The following is a 27,691-nucleotide window of genomic DNA, read 5'->3' as shown; positions in this document are numbered from 1 at the left end:
GTTTGGGTCGCTTTTACAAGCGGGGCCTCCTTGAGCTGATTCCTGCCACCAGGGCTGTGTATGTCTCCTGACAAAGGCTTCTGTGTGTGGCTAGGTGGAGTGTTCAGATCCAATTTAAAGGAGCTCTGTTTTTTTACTTGGAAAAACTCCATTTATATTAAATCCCCAGGAAAGCCTGGCAGTCAGACTTATACTCCTGTAGATGCACCTCCTGCTTTGAAATCCCATGTTGGGTATAATGTGAAAGTGAGATTATTTTAATTTAATAGAAACAATGCTAAGGCAGTTCGGAGGATATGAGATGGGTTTAGGAGATTTCCTCTTCCTGGTAGTCTTTATTTTCCTCTAGTGCACCCCTGTCTGGAGGGAATTGGCACACAGGACTGATGTTTGAAAGGAGAGGGAGGTCTGCAGCCTTTGGTTTGTGTTGTGGAAATTTGTTAAGAAATAACTGTTAAGGTCATAAAGCCTTTCAATTGATCTCAGTTTTATAGTTTTCTACTCAACAGGTCTATCCAGGAGAATGGTGAAATGAAAATTGAAAGGAAGATTGAAGAGGTTAGTCTCTTCCATATTTTGCTTCTGTTTTTTTTCTTTATATTATATTTATCTACTTCAGTTCCTTTGCTTATGCTGGTATCATTATTTTAGCAGCTTGATGCTGATCTATGATTTTGAGACCATCTCTCAAACAACGATCCCTTATTTAATAGGAGACTTAATATATGTTATGTGTAGATGCATCTCTGTGTCAGCCTTTGTCCATTTAATAAAGGTGTGCTTTATTAAAACAAATTCTACCTTTATGGCAAAATGAGTTTAAACTTCTTTATGTCTTTTTGGGTGAGCCTTCCCAGAATTTCTTAGAGAAAGGGATGTGATTACCTGTACAGGGGTGGAGGCAAGCACCAGAATCCTCTCACCCAAGCAGATGCTGAAAGGAAAAAGGCCCAGCTCAGATGCTGGGACTGAGAACATAAAGAGTATTTGTAGGCACCAATGGGGAAATCACAGCTATGTCCCTGAAAGCTAGCTCCTCTGGTTGATAATACACCTTCCATTTAAAAATAACTACTTAGGTTTTAGTCAAAGAAGTGTAGATATGGATGGACTGTTGTAATATGGCCTGGAAGGGGATGAAGAGTTCCTCATTTTGAATTGAAGCCAGCTGCTGGATTCCTGGGAAAGCCCTTGGGTTTTTGCCCTTGTTGTTCTGTCCACTCTCACAGTATTAACATACATGGAAGGGACTGACTCGGTCTGTCATCCTGTCATTTCCATGCTGGAGCTGATCCTCTGGAGATTACATGCAGAAATAAGATGTTAAGTCTTTCTGGGCAGCAATTAGGGGATTATAGTTTCTGAAGAGACACCAGTGGTGTTGAGCTGCCTATGAGCCTGAACCGAATTTAATATTGTTCATAGTAAGGTCAGAAAGTAAAAAGGTTAATTTTTTCAGAGACTTAGTGCACCTATGGAGCAACAGTTCCAATGTGCAATTTATCATTTCAAATCTAGAATTGTGATGAAATAGTATAACTTAATTTCAAACTGGAATTGAATTGCAGGAGAATTAAAGTTGGTTTTGCCTTATGTCATGCCTGTCTGGAACATCAGAGTAGGGGGAAGTGGTGGAGGGCTGTGCTTTTGCTTTAAAAGTGATATTGATTATTTTGTTTTAGATTGTTGAACCACTTAGAGAAAAAATAAGAGATTTGGAAAAAAGGTATGTATACTTTTTTGTTTTGTATAAATGCTTGTATCTTAGTTATTGACCTTAGAAGGTTAATGTCTTATGTAAGTTCATTCTGGCTGAGTAATCACTTCTGTGAACGGTGTAAGGCACCGTCAAGACAAGAACTTTCCCATGACAAGGTAAGTTTTTATTATAAAATTAGGGTACAGTGTTTTTAAAATGTTTTTCTTTTGCCATTAGGAACTATTTCTCTTTTAAAATCATTTTTTATTTTTCAATTACAGCTGACATTTATTATTGTCTTAGTTTCAGATGTATACCCCAGTGATTAGACATTATATAACTTACTAAGTGATTCTCCTGAAAAAAAAAATCTCACACCCATCTGAAACCATACATAGTTATTAGACTATTATTGACTGTATTCCCTATGCTGACCTTTACCTCCCCACGACTGATGATTCTGTAACAACCAATTTGTACTTCCTACTCCTGTCACCTTTTCCACCCATCTCCCCAGTCCTCACACCCACCTGACATCCATCAAAATGTTCTCTGTATCTAGATTTGTGTTTTATTGCTATTTTATTGTCCATATTTTTTATCTTTTTTCTTCTTAAAGAAGACTCTTCAACATTCATATAATATGGGTTTGGTGGTGATGAACTCCATTAGCTTTTTCTTGTCTGGGAAGCTCTTTATCTGCCCTTTGATTCTAAATGACAGCTTTGCTGGGTAGAGTAATCTTGGCTGTGGGTCCTTACCTTTCACACTTTGAATGTTTCTTGCCAGTCCCTTCTGGCTCGAAGTGTTTCTGTTGAGCAGTCAAATTGCAGTCTTATTGGAGCTCCCTTGTAGGTAACTACTGCTTTTCTCTTATTGCTTTTAAGATTGTCTCTTTGTCTTTAACCTTTGGCATTTTTAATTATGCTGTGTCTTGGTGTGGGCCTCTTTGGGTTCATCTTGTTTGGTACTCTTCTGTGCTTCCTGGACTTGTATGTCTATTTCCTTCACCAGGTTAGAGAAGTTCCTGTCATTATTTTTTCAAATAGGTTTTCTGTTTCTTGCTTCTCTCTCTTCTTCCATCACCCCCATGATGTGAATGCTGGTACTCTTCAAGTTGTCCTAGAGTCTTTTTACACTATCCTCATTATTTTAGATTCTTTTTTCTTTCTGCTGTTCAGATTGGGTGTTTTTCTGCTTCCTTATATTCCAAATCACTTTTTGATTCTTGGCTTCATCTTCTCTACAGTTGATTCCCTATAAATTATTTTTTGTTTCAGTTAGTGTAGCCTTCATTTCTAACTGCTTCTTTTTTATGGATTTCTTGTTCTTTTTTTCTGCTATTGAAGTTCTCTCTCTGTTTATTTACTCTTCCTGTAAGTTTGTTGAGCATCCTTATTACCAGTGTTTTGAACTTTGTATCTAGGAGATTGCTTGTCTCCATTTTGTTTAGTTCTTTTTCTGGAGGTTTGTTCTGTTCTTTCATTTGGGACATGGTTTTTTGTCCCTCTATTTTGGTAGCCTCTGTGTGTTTGTTTCTATGTATTAGATAGAACTGTTATGTCTCCAGGCTTGGTAAAGTGGCCCTATGTAGTAGATGTTCTGTAGGGTTCAGTGGCACAGATTCCTGTTAACTTGACCAAGCTAGGTACTCCAGGTATGCTGTCATGTCCTGCCCCCCACCCCCATGTGGGCTGTGTGCATTATTCTTTTGTAATTGAGCCTAGATTGCTGTTGGCTTGCCAGTGGGAGGGATTTAACCCCAGGCTGCTCTGCTGCAAGGACTGGCTGGGATTACTGTGAAGGATCAATTGTGCAAGGACCCACCCCACAGAGCAGGACTTACTTCAGCAGGGCTGTGGTGACCGCTGAGTCTGTCCCTTGAGTGTGTCACTTGTGGAGGTAGTTGGGTGATGCTACTATGTGGTCTGTAGCTGTCCACTGGGTTCCCTGGCTCTGGGGCCTCCCAGAAGGTACAGACCAAGATCAACCACTGACTGTGTTCTGCCTAGGGCCTCCTGGCATGTGTTACAAAGCAATTTTCAGATGGTTGCTACTTGTGCTGGGCTTGGAGGTTCCCAGGTGAGGCCAAGCTGTGAACCAAGGCTGGCTGTTGTTAGTGCCAGGCCTGGGGTCACTTAGTGAGAGGTACACTGAGGCCAGAGGCTGCTCTTGGGGAGATTTTCATAAAATCTGAAGCATGGTGCAAGACAAGCCATTTGTATAGAAAAGCCACTGGAAATATCTTGGGTGGGCCCAAAAGTGGGCTGGGGCAGGGTCTCAGAGAATCACCAGTGTGGGCTTATAGTGTTAGATTGATGGAGTTTCAGATATGGTTCCTGCTTGCCGACTCTGTGGGGAAGGGCTCAGAAAAGAAACAGTGGCCTCTACCAGCACTTCTTTGTGGCAGAAAGCTGCTCCCCAGCTCTTGCCCTTATGTTCGATAATTCAGTTTCTCCCCTTATGTCCCTTGTGCCTTTCAAGCTGCTGCTCCAGCGCTGGAGCTTATAAGGAGAGTCTGAGTAAGTTTCTCTGTGGGCTCTGTGAGAGGAACTGCCTGCACTATCTCCCTCAGCCTCAATCCCTGTTGGTTTTTATAGCCAGAAGTTATAGGGACTTTTCTTCCTGGCACTGGAACTGTTGGCTGTGGGTAGAGGGCACAGGTATAGGCCTGGGACCCCCTAGCTCAGGGAGACCTCTGTAGCCAAGATATCCTTCCTAAGTTTATGTGCCACATGTGGGTGGGGGACCAGCCTGTTCTGCATCTTTGCCCCTCCTACCAGTCTTGATGTGGCTTCTTCTTTATATCCTTGGTTGTAGGACTTAGCCAAATTTCAGGTGGTTCTGAATGATGGTTGTTCTTTAGTTTAGTTATCAAGAACTATTTCTGATGAAAGTAATGGATTCTTTCCAGAGGGGAGAATTACTTCTTGGTTTACTTAAATTTATTTTTCCAGGGGTCTTTGTGAAGCCCAACCAAAGATCCTGTGCTAAAAGTTCTTCCTCTAAAATCCTCTCTGTTTGATTTCTATAAACTGTGATGATCTAAATGAATGTCTATGTAAATGTTTTTGGTTTTTCCCATTTGAGTGGAATACCCAAGCAGTCAGAACATTGGAAGAAGAGAGGATCTGGATCTGTTGAAATCTTTCTTTTCTGAACTCTGTGCATTTCTAAATTTCTGGAATTTCTAAGCCTTACCTGTACTTTTTTGCAAAGTGATCAGATGGTTTCTAACATACAGTGATTAGTCTAAGAGAACAATTTCCAAAATAAGAAAACAATTTGGAGTTATAAAATCTACTACCAAATGTGAGTCCTATAAGAAATGATGGTCTTGTGATCTGTCATGTTGATTTATTTATATGCTTTTATGACCAAAATGTATCAGGAAATTTCCAGAATTGAGTCTAGGTAAATTAGCTGGGAGGGAAGAATGTGTAACATTGTGGAAACTTTTATTTAAATCAGATTGCAAAGAAAATTTCTGCTCAGCCTTTGTCTTCATAGTTCTGTTGCAACTTCCCCTCTCTCTCTTAAACAATTGAGCTTCAGGTATTAGAGCTTATTTATTTTTTTTACTGTATTTGGAAAACTTTGGGTGTCTGGAGTAAGAGTTGGATCTTTAGAAGTTTACAAAAGAAAAATGATAACATTCATTAAAGTTTATGTAATTTTTTCTTTTCTTCGAGTGAGGTTGGATGATGTGTGTCAGCATTGTGCAAGCCTTTTATCATGGCTAGAATAAAAGGGGAGAAATGGAGAGCAATTTCTTTCTTTGATTTTGGTGTTTTCATTAAATGATTAAAGAGGAATAAGTATGGATAAAATTCATCAATCAAAATGTGTTTATTCACTTTCTTCTTTTCCTTAATTAGTAGTTTATGTGTGATCAGGAAAACTATTAATTTCAACTCTTACTGGAGTAAAAGTTCTTATTTTTAACAGATTCAGTTAGTAATAAAAGATTGTTATTTGTGCTGTAAATCATTCTTTCCATGATTTGGTGCTGAAATAATAGTGCTTGTAAAATTCTCGATGAGAGCTAGAATCTCTGCCTTCGATGTAATTGGCATAATTTGAGGTTTTTTAAATTGGAGCTTTAAAAAGTAGAACTAACCCACCACAGGCTTTATGTTGGTCCAAAAAAAAAATTGTCCACCAGCAGTCATTTTCTATTGAGAATAATATTTATCTGTGAAAAGTGAATCAATTAGATAACTTCCCTATAAGCTAATGGCTTAAATACAAGGTCTCTTTAAATGTGAGAATTGTAAAATTCCCTTTGATACTTCCAGTATGTTCTCTGTAAAATTGAGGTAAAATTGGCATACGACATCATTAGTTTCAGGTGTACAACTCAATAACAATATTTATGTACACTACAGAGTGATCGCCACAGTGAGTCTAGTTAACGTCCACCACTGTACGCAGTTGCTGCCCTGCACCCATTATGCCCACCACCTCATCTCCTTTTCCTGACAAACATCCGTCTGTTCTCTATACATTTTGTTCTATTTGTTCACTTGTTTTGTTTTTTTTTTTTTGATTACACATGTAAGTGAAATCACACAGTTTATGCCTTTCTCTGTCTGACTTATTTTACTTAGCATAATTCTCTTAAGGTCCATCCATGTTGTCACAAATGGCAAGATTTCATTGTTTTCTATGGCTGAGTCATATTGTATTGTATATATTACTTGTATCACAACTTCTTTTTATATTTATTCATTCATGGACATTTAGGTTGTTTTCATATCTTGGCTATTGTAAGTAATGCTGCAGTGAACATAGGAGTGCATATATCTTTTCAAATTAGTGTTTCCCGTAGTGGCCAGTCCATTTTATTTTTCCACTAGCAGTTCATAAGGGTTCCCTTTTCCACATCCTCCTCAACACTGACTTGTCTTCTTGAGAATAGAATTCTGACAGGTATGAGGTGATATCTCATTATGGTTTTGATTTTCATTTCCCTGATGATTAGTGACATTGGGCATATTTTCATGTACCTGTTGGCCATCTGTATGTCTCTGGGAAAATGTCTATTAGGATTCCCTGTACATTTTTAATCAGTTTTTTGTTATTGAGTTGTATGAATTGTTTACATGTTTTGGATTTAATCCCTTATCAGATATATGATTTGTATATATCTTCTATATAGTTGGTAACTTTTTCATTTTGTTGACGATTTTCTTTGCTGTGCAGAAGCTTTTTAGTTTAATGAAATCTTATTTATTTAATTTTGCTTTTGTTGTCGTTGCTTTTGGAGTCAGATCCAAGAAATCATTGCCAAGATCAATGTCGGGGAGATTACTGCCTATGTTTTCTTCTAGAAGTTTTAGGGTTTCAGTGTGTGGTGTTAGATAGTGGTCCAGTTTCTTTTTTTTTTTCTTCCATTTAGTCTTCCCAAAACCATTTATTCAAGAGACTTTCCTTTCCCCATGATATATTCTTGCCTCCTTTGTCTTAAATGCATTGACCATATATTCATGGTTTTATTTCTTGCTCTCCATCCTTTTTCATTTATCTGTGTATCTGTTTTTATGCCAATACCATCCTATTTTGATTACTATACCTTTGTAATATAGTTTGATATCAGAGATAACGTGCTTCTAGCTTGGTTCTTGTTTCTCAAGAATGCTTTGGCTACTTGGAATCTTTTGTGGTTCCATAAAAATTTAGGATTGTTTGTCTTATGTATTTCTGTGAAAAATGTCATTGAAGTTTAGATAGAGATCACATTGAATGTAAATTGCTTTGGGTAAGATGGATATTTTAATACCATTATTTCTTCCAATCCATTAGCATGGAATATTTTTCCATTTATTTGTATCTTCAACTTCTTTCATTATTGTCTTACAGTTTTCAGAGTACATGTTTTTCAACATTTTGGTTAAATTTATTCATAGGCATTTTATTCTTTTGATGCGATTGTAAATGGGATTGTTTTCTTAATTTCTCTTTCTCATAGTTTGTTGTTAGTGTATAAAAAAGGAACAGATTTTTGCATATTGAATTTATATCCTACAACTTTACTAAATTTTAAATTTGTTTATTAGTTCTAACAGTTTTTTGATAGTCTTTAGGGTTTTCTATTTATAAAATCATGTCATCTGTAAATAGGGACAGTTTTCTTTTTCTTTCACAGTTTAAGTGCCTTTTATTTCTTTTTCCTGTCTAATTGCTCTGTCTAGGATGTCTAATACTATATTGAATAAAACTAGTGACAGTGGCTATCCTTTTCCTCTTCCTTGTCTTACAGGAAAAGTTTTCAGCTTTTCACCATTGACTATGATGTTACCTGTGGGTTTGCCATATAGTATGGCTTTTATTACATTGAAGTAAGTTTCATCTATGCCCACTTTATCAAGAGTTTTTTTTTGTAAGTGGATGTTGAATTTTGTCAAATGCTTTATCTGCATTTATTGATAAGATCATATGATTTTATCTATTATTTTGTTCATGTGGTGTGTCACATTGATTGATTTGTCAATGTTGAGCTATCTTTGCATCCCTGACTTGATCATGGCGATGATTGTTTCAATGTATTGTTAAATTCAGTTTGCCATTATTTGGTTGACAAGTTTTACATCTGTGTTCATCGGGTATATTGATCTATAGTGTTTTTCTTTTTGTGTGTTTTCCTTTTCTGGTTTTGAAAAAAAGGGTAATGTAGGCTTCCTAAAATGACTTTGAAAGCATTCTCTTCTCCAGTTTTTTAGATTTGAGAAATATGGGCAGTAAATCTTTTTTGAATGTTTGAGAGAGTTCACCAGTGAAGTCATCTGTTCCTGGACATTTTATTTCTTACTAAATTAATTTAGAATTTATTGGGGTGATATTGGTTAATAAAAATATATAGGTTTCAGGTGTACATTTCTATAATACATCATCTGTATATTGTATTGTGTGTTCACAACCTCAAATAAAGTCTCCTTTCATCACCATTTATCTCCCCTATACCCTTTCCACCCTCACCCCTCTTTCCCTCTGGCAATCACTATACTGCTATCTGTGTCTATGAGATTTTCTTTTCTTAATTCCTTTACCTTTTTCATCCAGCCCCACAAACCCCCTCTCCACTGAGAGCTGTCAGTCTGTTCTCTGTGACATTTGTCATTCCCTGATTGGTTTATATAACTTAGCATAGTGCTCCCCAGGTCCATCAGTGCTGTAGCAAAGGGTAAGATTTCCTTCTTTTTTTATCGCTGAGTAGTATTGCATTGTGTAAATATACCACAGCTTTTTATTCACTTATGTACTAATGGACTTTTGGCTACTTCCAAATCTTGTCTATTGTAAACAATGCTGCAATGAACACAGGAATGTATATATCCATTTGAATTAGTGTTTTGAGTTTCTTGGATAAATTTCCAGAAGTGAAATTGCTGGGTCATAAGGCAATTCAGTTTTTAATTTTTTGAGGTAACTTCATACTGCTTTCCACAGTGGCTGCACCAGTTGGCATTCTCATCAGCAGTGCACAAGGGTTCCCCTTTCTCCACATCCTCTCCAGCACTTGTTGTTTGTTGATTTATTGATGACAGCCATTTTGACAGATGTGAGATGATATCTCATTGTGGTTTTAATTTGCATTTCTCTGATTAGTGACATTGAGCATCTTTTCATGTGTCTATTAGCTATCTCTGTGTCCCCTTAGGACAAGTGTCTAGTCATGTCCTTAGCCCATTTTCTAATTGGATTGTGTGGTTTTGTTTGGTGTTCAGTTTCATACATTCTTTATAAATTTTGCATATTATCCCCTTATCAGATATATTGGTGTATATGTTTTCCCATTTAGTGGGTTGTCTTTTCATTTTATTGATGGTTTCCTTTGCTGAGCCAAAACTTTTTAGTTGATGTAGATCCATTTGTTTATTTTTTATTCTTTCCTTTATGCAAGATGATATATGAGAAAAAATATTGCTATGAGAAATGTCCGAGATTTTACTGACTATGTTTTCTTCTGGGAGTTTTATGGTTTTGAGTATAACATTTAAATCTTTAATCCATTTTGAGTTTATTTTTGTGTATGGTGTAAGAGGATGATTTAGTTTCATTTTTCTGCATATATCTGTCCAATTTCCCCAACATGACTTACTGAATAGATTATCTTTACTCCATTGTATGTTTTTGCCTCCTTTGTCAAATATTAATTGACCATAAGGACATTGGTTTATTTCTGGGCTCTATTCTATCTCATTGATCTATGTGTCTGTTTTTATGCCAGTTCCATGCTGTTGTGATTACTTGTGACCTTGTAGTATAGTTTGATATCAGATAGTGTGATTCCTTCAACTTCTTTCTCAAGATTCAGGGTCTTTATGGTTCTGTATAAATTGTGGGAATACTTGTTCTAATTCTTTGAAATACGCCATTGATATCTTGATAGGAATTGCATTGAGCCTGTAGATTTCTTTGGGTGGTATGACATTTTAATTCCTTCTGTCCATGAACACAGTATATGCTTCCACTTACTTGTACCTTCTTCAGTTTCTTTCTTCAGTCTTATAATTTTCTGAGAACAGGTATTTTAGGTTAAATTTATTCATAGATACTTTATTTTTTCATATAATTGTAAATGGGATTGTTTTCTTAGTTTGCCATTCTGATAGTTCATTAATGATACATATAAAAATACAACTGATTTCTGGATCTTTATTTTATATCCTGCAAATTTACTGGGTTCATTGATCACTTCTAGTGGGGTTTTTGTGTGTGTGTGTGTGTGTGTGTGTATGTGTGTATGGAATCTTTAAGGTTTTTTATATATAGTATCATGCCATCTGTAAATAATTGCAGTTTTACAACCTTTCCTATTTGATGCCTTTTATTTCTTCTTTTTGTCTGATTGCTGTGGCTAAGCCTTCTAGCACTAAGAGTGGTGAAGTGGACATCCCTGTGTTGTTCCTGATGTGAAGGGAATATTTGTCATTTTTGCCCATTGAGTATGGTGCTAGCTAAGGGTTGGTCATATATGGATTTTATTATGTTTAGCTTTGTTTCCTCTCTTCCCACATTGCTTAGAGTTTTTATCATATATGGGGTGCTGGATTTTACCAAATGCTTTTTCTGCATCTATTGATATGATCATGTAATTTTTATTCTTTATTATTTATTTATTTATTTATTTAAAGATTTTATTTATTTTCAGAGAGAGAGGAAGAGAAGGAGAAAGAGAGGGCGAGAAACATCAATGTGTGGTTGCCTCTTGCGTGCCCCCATACTGGGACCTGGCCTGCAACGCAGTCATGTGCTCTGACTGGGAATTGAACCAGCGACCCTTTGGTTTTCAGGCCTGCACTCAATCCACTGAGCTACACCAGCCAGGGCTTATTCTTTAGTTTTTATGTGGTATATCACATTTATTGACTTGTAGATATTTTATAAACCTTGCATTCCCAGAATAAATTCTACCTGATCATGGAGTATGATCTTCCTAATATATTGCTGGATCTGGTTTGCTAAGATTTTGTTGAGGATTTTAGCATCTATGTTCATCATGCATATTTGTCTGTAATTTTCTTTTTTGGATTGTCTTTATCTGGTTTTGGAATTAGAATAATGCTGGCCTCATAAAATGAACTGGGGAGTCTTCTCTCCTCTTGAAATTTTTGGAATAGTTTGAGAAGGGAGGGTGTTAGATCTCTGCTTGTCTGGTAAAATTCACCTGTGTAAATTCATTTGGTTCAAGGCTTTTTTTTTTTTTTAATTAATGCTTCAGTTTCACTAGTTGTAATCTGTCTATTCAGATTATCTGGTTCTTCTAGTTTCAGTTTTGAAAGATTGTATGTTTCTAGGAATTTATCCATTACTTCCAGATTGTTCAGTTTGTTGGGGCATAGTTGTTCGTCATATTTTCTTACAGTCCTTTGTATTTCTTTGGTGTCAGCCGTTACTTCTCTTTCATTTCTGATTTTGTTTATTTGGGTCCTCTTTTTCTTGATGAGTCTAGTTAAAGGTTTGTCAGTGTTGTTTATTTTTCTAAAGAACCAGTTCTTTGATTCATTTTTGCTCTGATCTTTATTCCTTTTATTTTATTCACTTTGGGCTTTGTTGTTGTTTTTTAAGTTTTTTAAATTTGCTTTACATATATATATTGGTGCTCCTATGTTGGGTGCATAAATGTTTATTGGGATTATATCCACTTGTTAAATTGTTCTTTTTATCATTATGTAGTGTCCTTCTTTGTCTCTCACTATAACTTTTCTTTTAATGTCTCTTTTTTCAGATATAGGTATTGCTACCCCAGAATTTTTACCTTTCCATTTGCAAGAAGTATTTTTTTCCATCCCTTTACTTTATCTTTCATTCTTATGTGGGTGATTTGTAGGCAGCATATAGCAGAGACATTTATTGAAGAAGATAAAAGAAACATTGCACAAAGGTTAATGATACCTCAGTCCCCTTCACACTAGTCACCTTGGGACCTCATACAGTTCTCTTAGTCATTATCAGCTGCCTTGTCTTGTTTTCCTGAATCTCATCAACAGTCTGAAATCTCTTCCTTTTCAAAGGTGATTTTAGTTTTGGGAAAAGCCAGAAGTCGTAGGGTGCCAAATACAGGCTGTAGAGGGGCTGAGTCACCTGGGTGATTTGATGTTTTGTGAAAAAGCTGTGCTAGATGTGATACATGAGTGGGTGCATTGTCATGATGAAGCTGCCAGTCACCAGTTGCCCATAGCTGTGGCCTTCTGAATTATCCAAATAGTTTCCACAGAAGAATGTACAAGCTTAATGCAAAATTTGATGCAGATTTGTTGCTCTATTTGCTCATTCATTTTGAATGTGACGGCCACACAGTATACATGCTCACTCAATGTTATCTACTGTCCCTGTGACTAGTACAGTGAAGTTGTCATTGTTTATGCATGCACATTTCAGTCCATTCTCCTTGGCTGCCAGGTTACATCAGTGAGTGTTGCACAAACCATTTTCGTTATAGTAATAATATTTGGACTTTTTCCAGACAGACCTTGTATATATGGGTCCTGTTTTCTTATCCATTCATTCAGCTGTCCTATGTCTTTTGATGGGAGTATTTTAGCCTCTTACATTTGAAGTGGTCACTGATAGATATGTATTTCTTGCCATTTTATTATTTTAACTGTGTTTCTGTTTTTTGTTTTTTGTTTTCTTTTTTTTTTCCTTTTCCTTCTTGGCCCTTTAACATTTCTTATAATACTGGTTTGGTGGTAATAAACTCCTTTAGCTTTTTCTTGTCTGGGAAGCTCTTTATTTCTTCAATTTTAAATTATCGCTTTGCTGTGTATAATAATCTTGGTTGTAGGCCCTTGCTTTTCACCACTTTGAGTATTTCATTCCAATCCCTTCTAGTCTGAAATGTTTCTGTTGAGAAACCCACTGTCAATATTATGGTAGCTCCCTTGTAGGTAACTGTTTTTCTGTTGTAGCTTTTAACATTTCCTGTTTTTAACCTTTGGCATTTTAATAATAATGTTTCTTGGTGTGGGCCTCTTTGGGTTCATCTTATTTGGGACTTACTGTACTTCCTGGCCTTTGTGTCTTTTTTCTTTACCTGGTTAGGAAAGTTTTTGGTCAGCATTTCTTCAAATAGATTCTCGATCACTTTCTCTTTTCTCCTTTGCTATCCCTGTAGGGCTGTCAAACTCATTTTCATTGGTGCCAGACTGGATAAAACACTGTAGAGGGCCGAATTTGGCCTGTGGTCCTTATGTTTGCCCCCTGTGCCCTAGGCTGTGGATTTTATTATGCTTCACTTTGTATCAGAGTTTCCTTAAACTATCCATTGTTTTTCTCTGTTCTGATTTGGTGTTTTTTTTTCTACCTTGTCTTCCAAATTGCTGATTCAGTCCTCTGCTTTATTCAGCCTACTCTTCATTCCTTCCAGTGTATTCTCCATTTCTGATTGATCCCTTTTTCATGCTGTTGAAAATCCTTATAACTATTTGTTTGAAATCTGATAAATTGCTTGCCTTCATTTCATTTAGCAGTTTTTCTGGAGATTTTTCCTGTTCTTTCATTTGGGGCCTGTTTCCTTGTCTTCCCATTTTGGTCGCCTCTTTATGTTTGTCTCTGTGTATTAGGTAGGTTTTCTATGACTCCCGATCTTTGTGCAGTGGGCTCATGTAGTAGGTGTCCTGTGGGGTCTGGTAGTGCAGTCTCCTTTATCACCTGTGCTGGGTGGCTCAGCAGTGTCCCTTGGGCAGATTATGTGAGCCCTTCTGTTGTATTTTGAGTCTTTGCCTTTGATGAGCCCTCAGGCTGGTTGACTGTGAGACTTAGGCTTGACCATGGTGTGGGAGTTGCTGTATAGGTGCTGAGCACATGAAATGGAATTTCCAGTGTTTGTTGCTTGCCCAAGTCTTCTTTGGAAATGCTGCTTCTCAATCTCATTGGATCTTGCTCTGATGTTGTCTGAAGTTGGCCCGTTGGGTGTTTTGGATCTGGGTCTCTTGGGAGGGACTCTGGTGCAGGCCATGTCAATTGCTACTTGTGACTGGTTCTGGGCAACCTCTCAGAAACTGCAGGTGATTCACTTTGTGGCTGCCTGTGCTGAGCCTGTGTGCACGCTGGAAGGACCAAGCTGCCAAGGCTGGTTTTTACCAGCACCAGGCCCAGGGGCTGGTGAGCAAAAGTCCCAGGGCACCCCGAGTTCCACCTCTGCCTGCTTCTGCCTATTGGTTATCTGTTAGGTTCAGTCAGTGAAATGGCCTCTGGTAGTATTTGTGTTGCATGAAATAGGTTCTTATTAAGTTACCAGGTTGGGGTGGATGGTGTTCATCATATTGATGGCTGTTCAAACTTGGTGCCAGTGCTGATTCTGAATATACTCACCAAATGTCCCTGGGTATATCAAGTCTAACTGCCAGCTGCTGGGTGCTCACACACCTTTGCGTTGGCGGGGTCATGGAGAGTGCTGAGGATGCCAACAGAGTTTATCAGGTTCAAACAGACCAAGAATTGGTCGTGTGAAGGGAGGATGTGCTCTGTGGGACCTTCAAGGGACAAGTGACCCCTGACCTAGAGCCACACAAATTAGTCTGTCCCAGATCCTGCCTGAAGGAGACAGAACTCAGCAGGGTATGGCCTTGGGGAGTTGATAGGATGGAACTAGTGGGTCTCCACTGATGGGGAGGTGCTGGTTAGGCTTCCAGTGAAGGTGAGGGAGTGGCCCACATTCCATAGCTATACAACTCAGTTTGTCCCAGATTTTGCCTGGATTTCAGTGGAACAGAGCCACTAGGAATTGTGTGGGTGGGACCCCTGGAGCCTGAATGGTGGGACTGGAGATCTCCTATGAGGGAGAAGCTCTTGTCAGGTTCACGAAAATATGGGGTGAATGGTGCTTCTCTCAAAGCCATACAACTCAGTCAGTTACATCCATGAGCCTGCCCAGACCTCTACACCCTGGCTTTCAGCAGGGTACAAGCTTTGTGGGGTGGGGCTACAGAGAGTTCAGAGGGTGGAACTATTGCATTCCCCAAGGGTGATTCCACACTGTCAGGAATGCTGTGCCTGAGAAAGATCAAGATCGTTTCTGCAGTATGGAAGAAGGAGTCAGTGCCGGGATTCTGGGGGCTGTCCATCAGTTCTCTCTCCAGAGACAAACCCCAATCTCTCCTCATGCAACTCTAGTCTATTCCTCCCTCCCTGTGTTAGAGCCCAGGGTTAGTGATTGTAAACAAGAGTTTGTGTGTTGGCCCTTAAAGAGGGCACCCATGTCTCTAGTGGACTCCTGTCTCTTCCTGACAGACAGAAATCCCACTGCTTTTCAGAGCCAGATGTTATATGTGCACCTCTTTCCTGCTGTGGTGCTCTGAGCTGGGGAGTCTGGCTTTGGGTTGTGACCCCATGTTCTTTCTGGGGAATTCCCAGCAGTTGAGGTAGTTCCCTCTGGAGCCTCAGCTTCTGCTCATAGGAGCGGAGCCAGCCCTTTTCAGGACTTCACCCTTCCTGTTAGTCTTGAAGTGTCTTCTTCTATAAATCCTTTGTTATAAGACATCTCTTCAGATAGTCTTTAGTTGTTTATTCAGGATCATTTTTCTATAATTTAGTTGCAATTGCAGTTTGGTCTGTGGAGGAGGTGAGTGTATCTTCTACCTACTTCACCACCATCTTGGATATCCTCCTGGACTTCTTTTTGTTAGGGGTTTTTTGATTACTGATTCAATCTTCTTACTATTAATAAGTCTGTTCAGACTTTCTATTTCTTCATGCCTCAGCTGTGGAAAATATGTTTTTACAGATTTGTCCACTTCTTTACAGTTGTCCAGTTTGTTATTGTATAACTGTTCATAGTGATACCTTATGATTGTTTTTTGGCATCAGTTGTAACTTTTCATTTTTGATTTTATTTGAGTCTTTATCTTTTAGCAAGTTTAGAAAAGATTTGTAAAAATTTTTTTGAAAGAAGCAGCTTAGTTTTTTTAAAGAATCTTTTATTGATTATGCTATTACAGTTTTCCCAACTTTTCCCCCTTTATCCCCCTCCACCCTGACCCCCAACCCTCCAGCATTCCCCCCACCTTAGTTCATGTCCATGGGTTGTACATATAAGTTCTTTGAGTCCTTTGTTTCCTATACCATTTTTTAAATCTCTCCCCACCTATTTTATGCCTACTGATTATGCTTCTTCTTCCCTGTACCTTCCCCCGCATTCCTCCCTTCCCCCTCCCCACTGAAATCTCTCCATGTGATGTCCATTTCTCTGATTCTGTTCCTGTTCTGGTTGTTTGCTTGGTTTTTGTTTTCATTGTTTTTCCTTTCTTTTAGGTTCATTTGTTGATAGTTGTGAGTTTGTTGTCATTTTACTGTTCATATTTTTGATCTTCTTTTTCTTCGATAAGTCCCTTTAACATTTCATATAATAAGGGCTTGGTGATGATGAATTCCTTTAACTTGACCTTAACTGGGAAGCACTTTATATCTGCCCTTCCATTCTAAATGATAGCTTTGCTGGATAGAGTAATCTTGGATGTAGGTCCTTGCCTTTCATGACTTCAAATACTTCTTTCCAGCCCCTTCTTGCCTGTAAGATTTCTTTTGAGAAATCAGCTGATAGCCTTCTGGGCACTCCTTTGTAGGTAACTCTCTCCTTTTCTCTTGCTGCTTTTAGGATTTTCTCTTTGTCTTTAATCTTGGGTAACTTAATGATAATGTGCCTTGGTGTGTTCCTCTTTGGGTCTAACTTCTTTGGGACTCTCTGAGCTTCCTGGACTTCCTAAAGTCTGTTTCCTTCACCAGGTTGGGGAAGTTTTCTTTCATTATTTGTTCAAATAAGTTTTCAATTTCTTGCCGTTGTTCTCCTTCTGGCACCCCTATAATTCGGATATTGGAATGTTTCAGGTTGTCCCAGAGAATCCTCAGCCTCTCTTTATTTTTTTGGATTCTTGTTTTTTCGTTGTGATTCAGTTGGATGTTTATTTCTTCCTTTTGTTTCAAATTGTTGCTTTGAATCCTGGTTTCCTTCTTGCCACTGTTGGTTCCCTGAATATTTTGTTTTATTGCATTTTGAGTATCTTTCATTTGTTCTTTAATTTTTCAACCAAGCTCAATCAGTTCTGCAGGCATTTTGATTATCAGGGCCTTAAATTCTCCATCAGATAGGTTGGCAATCTTCTCATTGCTTAGTTTTCTCTCTGAGGTTTTGCTGCATTCTTTCATTTGGGCCATTTTTCTTTGTCTTGGCACAGCTGATAGGTTGTAAGGGGTCGGGGGCCTTAGGTATTCACCCAGGCCGGGCAACCCTCTGCTGCGTGGCCTGTGTGGGAGGGGCCAGAGCCGGAACAGTGCAGCCCACTTGCTTGTCTCTAGCATGCTTTCCAACAGACTCTCGTGTGGGACTGGAAGTATCTCTCACTGCAGCAACCCCAGCCTTAGCCCACAGTCAACCTGAGTCTCAGTTTGCCCCTTAAGTCAGTCCCTCCCGGGCAGCTCTGGGGAGCTAGGCAGTCAGTCCCGCCCCTCTGTCACCTCCCTGTGGTTTTTCTGAGTCTGCCCCTGTGGTCTACCTTACTGGTCTGGTTGTTCTTGATTTTTTCTTTAATTCCTTGGTTGTTGGAGTTCCATGCAGTTTGATTTTCTGGCACTTTTGGTTGTTTGTTGATTTTAGATTGGTTGTTATCCTCCTTTTGGTTGTGCAAGGAAGCAAAGGGTTTCTACTTAGGCTCCATCTTGGCTGGAACTCAGAAGCAGCTTAATTTTCATTGATGGTTTTTTTTTTTGGTTTTCATTTCCACCCTCATCTTTATTTTCTTTCTTTCAGTAACTTTGAAAGAAGTTTCTTTCAGTAACTTCTTCTTTTTAAAGTTTCTTTAGTTGTAAAGTTACATTGTTCATTAGAGATTTTTCTTGTTTCTTTAGGTAGGTCAGTATGAGTTGTAAACTTTCTTCTTAGAACTGCTTTTGCTGTATTCCATGGATTTTGGTGTTATATTTGCATTGTTTTGTCTCAGGGTGTTTATTTTATTTTACCTTTGCTTTTTGTTGACCACTTGGTTCAGCATCATGTTGTTTAATCTGTATATATTTCTGATTATTCCAGTTTTCTTCCTGAAATTGCTTTCCAGTGTAATACCATTGTGACCAGAAAAGATGCTTGATATAATTTCAGTCGTCTTAAGTTTACTGTGACTTGTTTTGTGATGGAACAAATGTTTTGTCTTGGCGAATGTTTCATGAGTATTAAGAAGAATGTATTCTGGTGCTTTTGGTTAGAATGCTCTGTCAACTTAATAGATATATTAAGTTCATCTGCTTTCATGTGTCATTTAAGGCACATACTTAATAATTTTATCTCCAGATAATGTATTCATTCACTTTAGTGGGATATTAAATTCCTCTATTACTGTATTTGTTTATTTCTTCCTTTAAGGTCTGTACTTGGGTGCTTCTGCATTGGGTGGAGGGAGAATGTAAAAATGCCTCTTGCCAGTGCCTTTGTCCCTGAGGGAGTTCCAGTTGTCTCCTGCCCCTCCAGGGGATGCTTTTAAATTAGTTAATGATTACCATTCACATATGAATATAAATGCTCTTTAAACTGCTGCTTTTGTGCTAGTGAGCCCTTAAGATTGAATCTGTGACTAACAGCCCAATGGCTGTCCTAGGTGTAAACCCTGTTGTGTTTCACAGCCAGGTGTTTTGGCAGGGGCTCATCTCTCCCACGTAGGTTCCAAGGGTTGGGGTGCCCTATGTGGGGCACAATCCCTTCTTTTTCAGGGAGAAACTCTGTATTTGTGAGATCTCTCTTGATTGTATGTAGGTCACTATGCCTGGGATGGGGTTTTTTTGCAAGACCAAGTGTTTTGCCTCTACTACCCGATTGGAGATGGCCCTTTTGTCTTTGTTGTGAGGAGGGAGTGTTCGGCTAGTGTCAGGTCTTTTTCAGAGTGAGCTGTTCCATGTGTAGCTGTAGACTGGTTGAGTCTGTGGGAGGACATAAGCTCAGGCTCTTTCTGCATACTTACTGAACTGCCTCTCTGTGCTTTTTAAACCAGAAGGAGAAGCACAGGTATAAATACACTCTTAAGGAATTTACCAGTAACTTAATGCTTCTTAAAAGTCAGAGTTACCTTTAAAATAGGTGCAGAGGTTAAAAATTTGCTTCTTGGCTCTGCCTTACTAGTTATTTTGAAGTGGTTCTGTTCTTTCTTCAGGTTGGTGAGCAAGTCAGGTGACAGATGAGCCTGAGTGAACGTTTTGGTTAGAAAGTCAAGCCCAAACTTGGCTTTGTGGTAGAAATTTTTGGAGCTCTGTCTAGTTTTATTTTTCTTGATTGATTGTGTGATAAGAATGATCAAACCATCATCTCAACACTGGCAAGATCAGAATGTTACTGTAAATAATGTTGTCTTAATGTGCTCGTCACTTTGAGCAAAGTGGCCTGAAGAAATATTTTTGAAAGGTGATAGTTATATTGATTCAGGAGAGAAATGGGGATGGTGCCACTTTAGAAGTCCACATGAGGGGATTATGCGGGCTTTTTCTCTTTCATACCACATCTTCATTTCCTAATACTTTGATTATATTCCATTTTAAAAATTTCATCTTCATGTCTTTAAATGTTCTTTGAATAGATAGCAAATAATGATAATTTAAATTCTGTGAAAAACTTTACTGACTGTCCCATTAAGTAGTAAGGTTTGAATCTGAATGGCATAAAATAATTACTAAACAATTAATTTGGGGTGATAAGAAAAGATTTATTGTTGGATTCCTACTTTATTCCACTGGTGGAGTTTGGAACTGGGGGCTGAGTCTGCATTGGTGGGTGTGAGGTGCTCAGAGAACATGGGGAATTGGGGCAGGTGTGAGGGTTGCACATGAGCCCTGCTGAAGTGTACTTTGCCGTCCTCCACCTGAGTGTTGAGGAAGTGTTTGGCATGGCAGAGAGTGCCACTTCCCTGAGAAGGCATCTGGCAGGCCCCCTCATGGCCTGCAGCATGGCTCTGACTGTAGGCAGAACTTAACCAGCTCCAGAGCAGGGTAAGCACTTAACTTGTATGGGATGTTCCAAGGACAGCAACCCCTGTCGTATCAGGGTGATCACTGCATAAAGTATGTAAGTATCTAATCATTCTGGTGTACAACTGAAACTAATATAATATTGTATGTCAACTGTACCTGAAAAAGAAATTGAAAAAGAAATTAAAAAGAAAAAAAGATGGCCCCTGCCTGGCAGACAGAGCAGGAAGTACTGAGGTGCACAGAACTAACAGGGGAGGCTGGGATGCTCACCCACACCTTTAGATTTTCCCACCTGCCTACTTCTCTTTTTGTAGTCTGTAAGGAGAGCTTGACCTTTTGAAAATCTGGAAGCTCCTAATGGAGCTCATCTGCACTATAAAGGAAAGTCTGCCTGCTCCACGCTCCAATTTAATCGTTCTTTCAGGAGATGAGGAACACCTGCTTCAAGGCCTTCTGTCTAACAACCTGTCATGTTCTGTTCATTTCCACAATCAATGAGGAAATGCATTCTGTATCCAAGCTGGCGATGTGACCACACGGAGGGGATGGAGGCAGTGCCCCTGGCCCAGCACCTCTCCAGTTGAAGTATTAACAATAAAGCCAACTTTTTGGAATTTATTGAAAGCACTTTAAGAAAGGCTATTTCAAATCTGCACTTATAACTCTCATTTGATATCTTATATACAATTTATGCTATCCTGCTCCTAAAATACCCATGTGGGTTGGGACCCATGGCATCATTATACCTGGGGCAAGAGGCATTGAAAGATGAGACATATAGTAGGTTCCAAACAGACTGAGAGAGAAAGTGTTGATGCCCAATCCTTTTGCCCAGTGGCACAAGGCAGGAAGTGGGTGCTGGATTTGTGAACCTGTCCAAATCAGGAGAATCAACTTTGTTAAGGTCTTCCCTTACTCCCCCAGGACACGTCTCCTACAGCTGTTTTCTTTTTTCTAGGCCCTGGTACAGCATCATGAGAAAGCCACCACCTCCCTCATTCTGTGTTTAGCTTTGGCATACCCTTAGCTTGATTCAAAACAAGGAGCAGGTTAACTGTTTCTTGAATTGAAATTAGCCACTGTTTGCTTGGTTCCTGCCACACATGGAGTAGAGAGAGAAGGAACAAACAGTAACAGTTCTAAAATCTGGCATTTGTTTTGATGGTAGGCAGAGAAAATACTCACATGGGATGTTTAACTTTTTCTTTTTAATCTCTTTGTATTATACAGCTTTACTCAGAAATACCCTCCAGTAAAATTTTTATCAGAAAAGGATCGTAAAAGAATTTTGGTAAGTTTGCGTATCTGATTAATATTTGTAGTATTAAGAAACTTGCTTTCTAAGTCGAGGTATAATTTACATACCATAAAATTCACCCTTATGGAGTATACAATTCAGTGGTTATTATATTCACAAAGGTGTCAAACAGCACCATGTTCTAATTCTAGAATATTTTTATCAATCCAGAAAGAAACCAACCCCGTCCCCCGCAAAGCCCATGAATAGTCATTTTCCATCTCCCTACCTCCACCTCACGGCAATGGCTGTAACTACTTTCTGTCTTTGTGGATTCTTCTGTTTTGGACATTTTATACAAACAAAATGATACGTGTTCTTTAGTATCTGATTTCTTAGAATAATTTTCCCAGGGTTCATCTATGCTGTAGCATGAATCAATACTGCATTCCTTTTTATGACTAAGCAGTATTCCACTGTGTGGATGTACCACATTTATTTATCCATTCATCAATTGATGTCATTGGGGTTTGTACTTTGAAGCTGTTGTGAATAATGGTTCTGTGAATATATATGTACAAGTTTTTGTGTGGACGTAGTTTTCATTTCTTTTGGATGTATACCTAGGAGTGGAACTGCTGAGTCATACGGTTACCCAGTGTATCACTTTCTGAGGAAATGTGAAACTTCTAGAGCACTGGTTTTTGAAACCTTTTCTGGCTCACACACCACTTTAGTGACTCCAGGGGGAACTTACTCAGTTAGTGGTCTTACTGTTAAACATCAACACAAATCTACCAATGAAAGAGTTCTGTTGAACTATTGAAATATTCTGTTGAAATATGTCCAAAGAGAAATATGTCCATATGTACCTTTGCATTAAAAAAATAACAGTTTTTTTGAAATATAATTTATGTAGCATATAATTCATCCTTTAAAGTGTGTAATTCACTAGTTCTTAGTATATTCACGGATTGTGCATTCATACCAGTATTAGCACATTTTCATAACTGCAAAGAGAAACCTTGTGCCCATTAGCAGTCACTCTCCATTTCCCCCCAACCCCACTACCCGCAGTCCAAGCCCTAGGCAACCACTCATCTGCTTTGTGTCTATACAGATTTGTCAGTTCTGGATGTTTCATCTAGGTGGGATATGCAATATTTGTCCTTTTGTGACTGGCGTCTCTCATTTAGCATGTTAAGATTCATTATGTTGTAACATGCATCAGTACTTCATGTGTTTTTATTACCATATACTGTTGTATTGTATGGATGTGCCACATTTTATTTACCCATGTATAATGATAGGTAGGTAGCTCTATATTTAACCTTTTGAGGAACATCCAAGCTGTTTGCCAAAGTGACTGTACCCCTTTCATTCCCATCAGCAGTGTGTGAGGGCCCCAGTCTTCTCCTCCTCCTTACCAACACTGTTTTTTTTCTTTTGGTTTGTAGGCTTCCTGGTAGGTATGATGTGTGTCTCATGGTGTTGGTTTGAGTTTCCCCGCTGGCTAATGATGTTATTATACTTATTGCCCATTCCTGTGTCTTTGTGGAGAAATGTCTATTCAGATACTTAGCCCACTTTTTAAATTGGGTTATTCTTCTTTTCATTATTGAGTTATAAGATTTCTTCATTCTAAATATAATTTCCTGATCATATATATAATTGGCAAATATTTTCTCCCATTTAGTTCTTACATTTAGGTCTATGACCCATTGAATTGATTTTTATGTGTGGTGTTAGATAAGGCTCTTTTCATGCTTTTGCATGTGGCTGCTTACTTGTCCAGCACTATTGGCTGAGAAGACTAATCATGTCCCTTTGAACTGTCTAGGACACTTGTTGAAATCACTTGACCATTAACATAAATATTTCTAGATTCTCAAATTTATTACATTGAATTCTGTTTATTCTATGCTAGTATGATACAGTCTTGCTTTTACTGTAGCTTTGTAGTAAGATGTGAAATTGGGAAATGTGAGTCCTCCAACCTTGTTCTCCTTTTTCAAGATAGTTTATTTTCCCCTTTCATCTATCTTTTATTTTTATTTTTTTAAATATATTTTATTGATTATGCTATTACAGTTGTCCCATTACCCCCCCTTCATTCCCCTCCACCCTGCACACCCCCTCCTACCCACATTCCCCCTCTTTAGTTCATGTCCATGTATCATAAATTCTTTGGCTTTTACATTTCCCATACTATTCTTGCCCTCCCCCTGTCTATTTTCTACCTACCATCTATGCTACTTATTTGTACCTTTTCCCCCCTCTCCTCTCCCACTCTCCTGTGGCTAACCCTCCATATGATCTCCATTTCTGTGGTTCTGTTCCTGTTCTAGTTTGCTTATTTTGTTTTTCTTTTAGGTGTGGTTGTTAACAGTTGTGAGTTTGCTGTCCTTTTACTATACGTGTTTTTTATCTTTTTCGTATCTTCTTTTTCTTAGATAAGTCCCTTTAACATTTCATAAAATAAGGGCTTGGTGATGATAAACTCCTTTAACTTGACCTTATCTGAGAAGCACTTTATCTGCCCTTCCATTCTAAATGAAAGCTTTGCTGGATAGAGTAATCTTGGATGTAGGTCCTTGCCTTTCATGACTTGGAATACTTCTTTCCAGCCCCTTTTTGCCTGTAAGGTTTCTTTTGAGAAATCAGCTGTCAGTCTGATGGGAACTCCTTTGTAGGTGACTGTCCCCTTATCTCTTGCTGTTTCTAGGATTCTCTTCTTCATTTTTACCTTGGCTAATGTAATTATGATGTGCCTTGGTGTGTTCCTCCTTGGGTCCAACTTCTTTGGGACTCTCTGAGTTTCCTGGACTTCCTGGGAGTCTATTTCCTTTGCCAGGTTGGGGAAGTTCTCCTTTATTATTTGTTCAAATAAGTTTTCCACTTATTACTCTTCCTCTTCCCCTTCTGGTACCCCTATAATTCGGATGTTGGACCGTTTAAAGATGTCCTGCAGGTTCCTAAGCCTCCCCTCATTTTTTTGAATTCTTACTTCTTCATTCTTTTGTGTTTGGTTGTTTCTTTCTTCCTTCTGGTCCACTCCATTGATGTGAGGCCCAACTTTCTTTCCATCACTATTGGTTCCCTGTGCGTTTTTCTTCATTTCACTTATTGTAGCCTTCATTTTTTCATCTAATTTGCGACCAAAGTCAACCAATTCTGTGAGCATCCTCATCACCAGTGTTTTGAACTGTGCATATGATAGATAGGTTGGCTATATCTCGGTTGCTTAAAAGTATTGGTTCTGGAGCTTTCTTCTGTTTGAGCCATCTTTTTTTTTCTTTTGTCTTGTTGCACCTGTTACATATGAGGGGCAGAGACTTAGGTGTTCACCAGGGCAGGTCACACCAGTCGCTGGGTTGTGATGCTTTAAGTGGGGGTGGGGTCCAAGAGGGAACAATGGTGCTTGCTCCGCTCTCTGTTGGACTTCAGTCCCTTCTACCACTTCCCCCAAGCAAAGTGGGCCTTTCTGGTGCTAATTCCCATGTGGGTGGGCTTGTGCACCCTGTGGGTCTTTCCAGTGACCTCTCCTGTGAGGCTGGGAGTCTCTCCCTGTGCCTCAACCCCCCACAGGTGTTTTCAGTCAGTGCCCCGAGTCTCTATCTCCCGGCGGTGGGACCCTGGGACTGCCTGGCAGCCAGCCGCCTTGCACGCAGTGCCTTGCTTCACAATCGCCACCTTGCTGGGTCTGCTGGTTGCCACCCCTTGGCCAGGGTCTGCCAGCTGCCGCTTTCACGCCCAGGGTCTGCCCGCTTCAGTCTTGCACGCCTGGGATGCCTTACACCGGTCCCAACACTCTTTTTTTGCGACCCCTCTCAGCCCGGTTGTCCGACTCTGCCTCTCCTACTGGTCTGGATGAATGTGTCTATTTTAACTTCTTGGTTGACCGACTTCCATACAGTTCAATTTTTTGTCAGTTCTGATTGTTATGCTGTTTCTAAATTGTTGTTGTTCCTACATTGGTTGTGTGAAGAGGCACAGTGTGTCTATATACACCTCCATCTTGGCCGGAAGTCTGTCAAGATAGTTTTGACTATTCTGGTTCCTTATAATTCCTTGTGAATTTTAGAATTAGTTTACCAGTTTCTCCAAAGAAGCCAGTTGGGATTTTGATAGAGATTGCATTGAATCTGTAGATGAATTTGGGCAGTATTGTCATTTAACAATATTGTCTTCCAATCCTAACATGGGTATTTAATAAATTCCATTTACTTAGGGCTTCATGAGTTGCTTTTAACCTTCTTTTGTAGTTTTCAGTATATTTTGCATGTGTTTTGTTTAATTTATTTTGAAGTATTCTTTTCAATGGAAGTGTTCAGTTTCATTTTATATTGTGTATTGCAAGTATTTAGAAATACAGTTGATTTTTGTATTTTTTTATATCCTGTAACCTTGCAGAACTCATCAGTTAGTGCTAATAGTTTAAAGGGAATTCTGTCCTGGTTTTTTTATGTGTTGCTGAGGACATTTGTTGCTGAGGGTTTGGGTTACCTTTCAGTGTTGTTTTCCTGAGTGCAGTTCAGTTTTGTTACCACTGACCTTCTTTGTGTTCCTGTTGTCAAAAATATATCTTTATTTTATAGGTCCAATAATACAATTATATATGTCTTATATAATTGTTTTTTTGTTAAGATAAAATATTAATAACATAAACATTGTTTTAACCATTTTTAAGTGTACAGTTCCGTGGCTTTAAGTATGTTTACACTGTTGTTCTTACAGCTTGGCCTTTAAATCAATTACGAGTAGACAGGAGAAAAGGCAATTACATTGCCTTTTATAATTGCTTTATTGATTCCTCTTCCCCCTCCCTCCCTTCTTTTCCCTGTAGATTAAGTTACTGCCTGGAATCATTTGTTTTCAGCCTGAAGAACATCCTTTAATATTTCTTATATGGCAGGTCTGCTTTTTGTTGACTTATTTTTGTTTGTTTTTGAAAGTTACCTTTGGTTGTATATGAAGTTCATGGCTGATAGTTTCTTTCTGTACTTTGAACACATTGTTCCACTTCTTTCTCTTTATTTGTTACAGTAAGTCAGCAGTTAATCACTTCAGGGTACCCTTGTGTGTGAGGAGTCATTTTTCTTGTGCTGTATAAGTGTCCTAGGGCTGCTGTAAGATCTACCACCAACTCATTGGCTTAAAACAAAAGAAGTTCAATCTCTCCCAGTTCTGCAAACTAGAAGTCTGATATCCAGGTGTAGGTAAGCAGAGCCATGTTTTCTCTGAAGGCTCTAGTGCAGAGATTTTCAACTGGTGCACACCAAGAATTTTTAAAACATGCAATACTTGACTATTTAGCCAGGGGCACTAACCTCTTTTTCCTTAGACTGTCAAATGAAAAAACAGCAGCAGCTAATACAATGGCCATCCCGTATGAATGAACCAAAAGTGTAATTTTTTTTGTCAGATTGGCAAAAATATATTTTTTGATGTGTCACAGGATTTTAGTAATTAGTTTATGTGTGTTGTGGAATGGTTGAAAATCACAGTTCTAGGGGAAAATCTTCTCTTAGCTTCTGGTGTTGCCTGTGATTCTTGAGTTCCTTGGCCTGTAGAGACTGTCTTCATTCCAGTCCTTGCTGCTGTCATCACACAATATTCTCGCTGTGTGTCTCATAGTGGATTCAGGGTTCACCCTCCTCCTATATGACCTTACGTTAATGACATCTGCAATGGTCCCATTTCCAAGTAAGGTCACATTCTGAGGTTTCAAGAAGGACATGAATTTTGCAGGACAGTATTCACCCCAGTAAAACTGCTTTTAAAAGTTTATTGTTGTGTGTGATTTTTAGCAGTTTTAGTATGATGTGTGCGTCTTTTTGTTTTTTTATTTTTATCCTGTTTGGAGTATTTTGAGCTTCTTCAATGTATTTTATCAGTTTGGGGCAGTCTTCAGCCATTATTTCTTTGAATATTCTTTTCTGTTTTTCTCTCTCCTTTTCTGGTACTTCCATTACATGCATGCTGGTGTGCTTGTTGGTGTCCTGTATTTGTCTGAGCCCCTTCTCAGTTTCCTTTTTTCTCTGTTCTTTCGATTGCGTAAGCACTCTTGATCTATCTTCAAGTTTGCTGAATCTTTTTATCTGCAGTAAATGTTGACTCCCTCTGGTGAATTTTTTTTGTTATTGTACTTACAACTCTAGGGTTTCCATTCGTTTCTATTTTATCATTTCTCTCTTTTTAGTTCCAAGTTACTTCTTTTAAACATGGTTCCCCCTAATTCTTTGAGCATATTTGTGATGGTTTTTTCGAAGAGCTTTGTTAACTTCAACATCTGGGCTCTTGCA

At 38.7% G+C, this 27,691-nt stretch overlaps 1 protein-coding gene across 4 annotated transcripts in view; it reads left to right on the top strand.

Moving 5' to 3' along the window:
• Nucleotides 1-27,691, top strand: part of UXS1 (UDP-glucuronate decarboxylase 1) — a 131,221-nt gene that overhangs the window by 31,545 nt on the left and 71,985 nt on the right. For 2 of the 4 annotated variants that reach the window (XM_045827590.1, XM_045827589.1), the window contains exons 3-5: nt 510-558; nt 1,683-1,726; nt 21,380-21,440. In XM_045827590.1, the coding sequence (XP_045683546.1) occupies nt 510-558; nt 1,683-1,726; nt 21,380-21,440 (154 nt within the window). Of the gene's footprint in view, nt 1-494; nt 559-1,682; nt 1,727-21,379; nt 21,441-27,691 lie in introns of all 4 variants that reach the window. The other 2 variants (XM_045827588.1, XM_045827587.1) reach the window with 1 other exon arrangement.

The sequence above is a fragment of the Phyllostomus hastatus genome, unplaced genomic scaffold, assembly GCF_019186645.2.
Source record: "Phyllostomus hastatus isolate PE091 unplaced genomic scaffold, TTU_PhHast_1.1 phas_scaffold_78, whole genome shotgun sequence".
Taxonomy (NCBI): Eukaryota; Metazoa; Chordata; class Mammalia; order Chiroptera; family Phyllostomidae; genus Phyllostomus; species Phyllostomus hastatus.
Note: the sequence above shows the minus strand (reverse complement) of the source record. Positions and strands in the feature narration are given on the sequence as shown.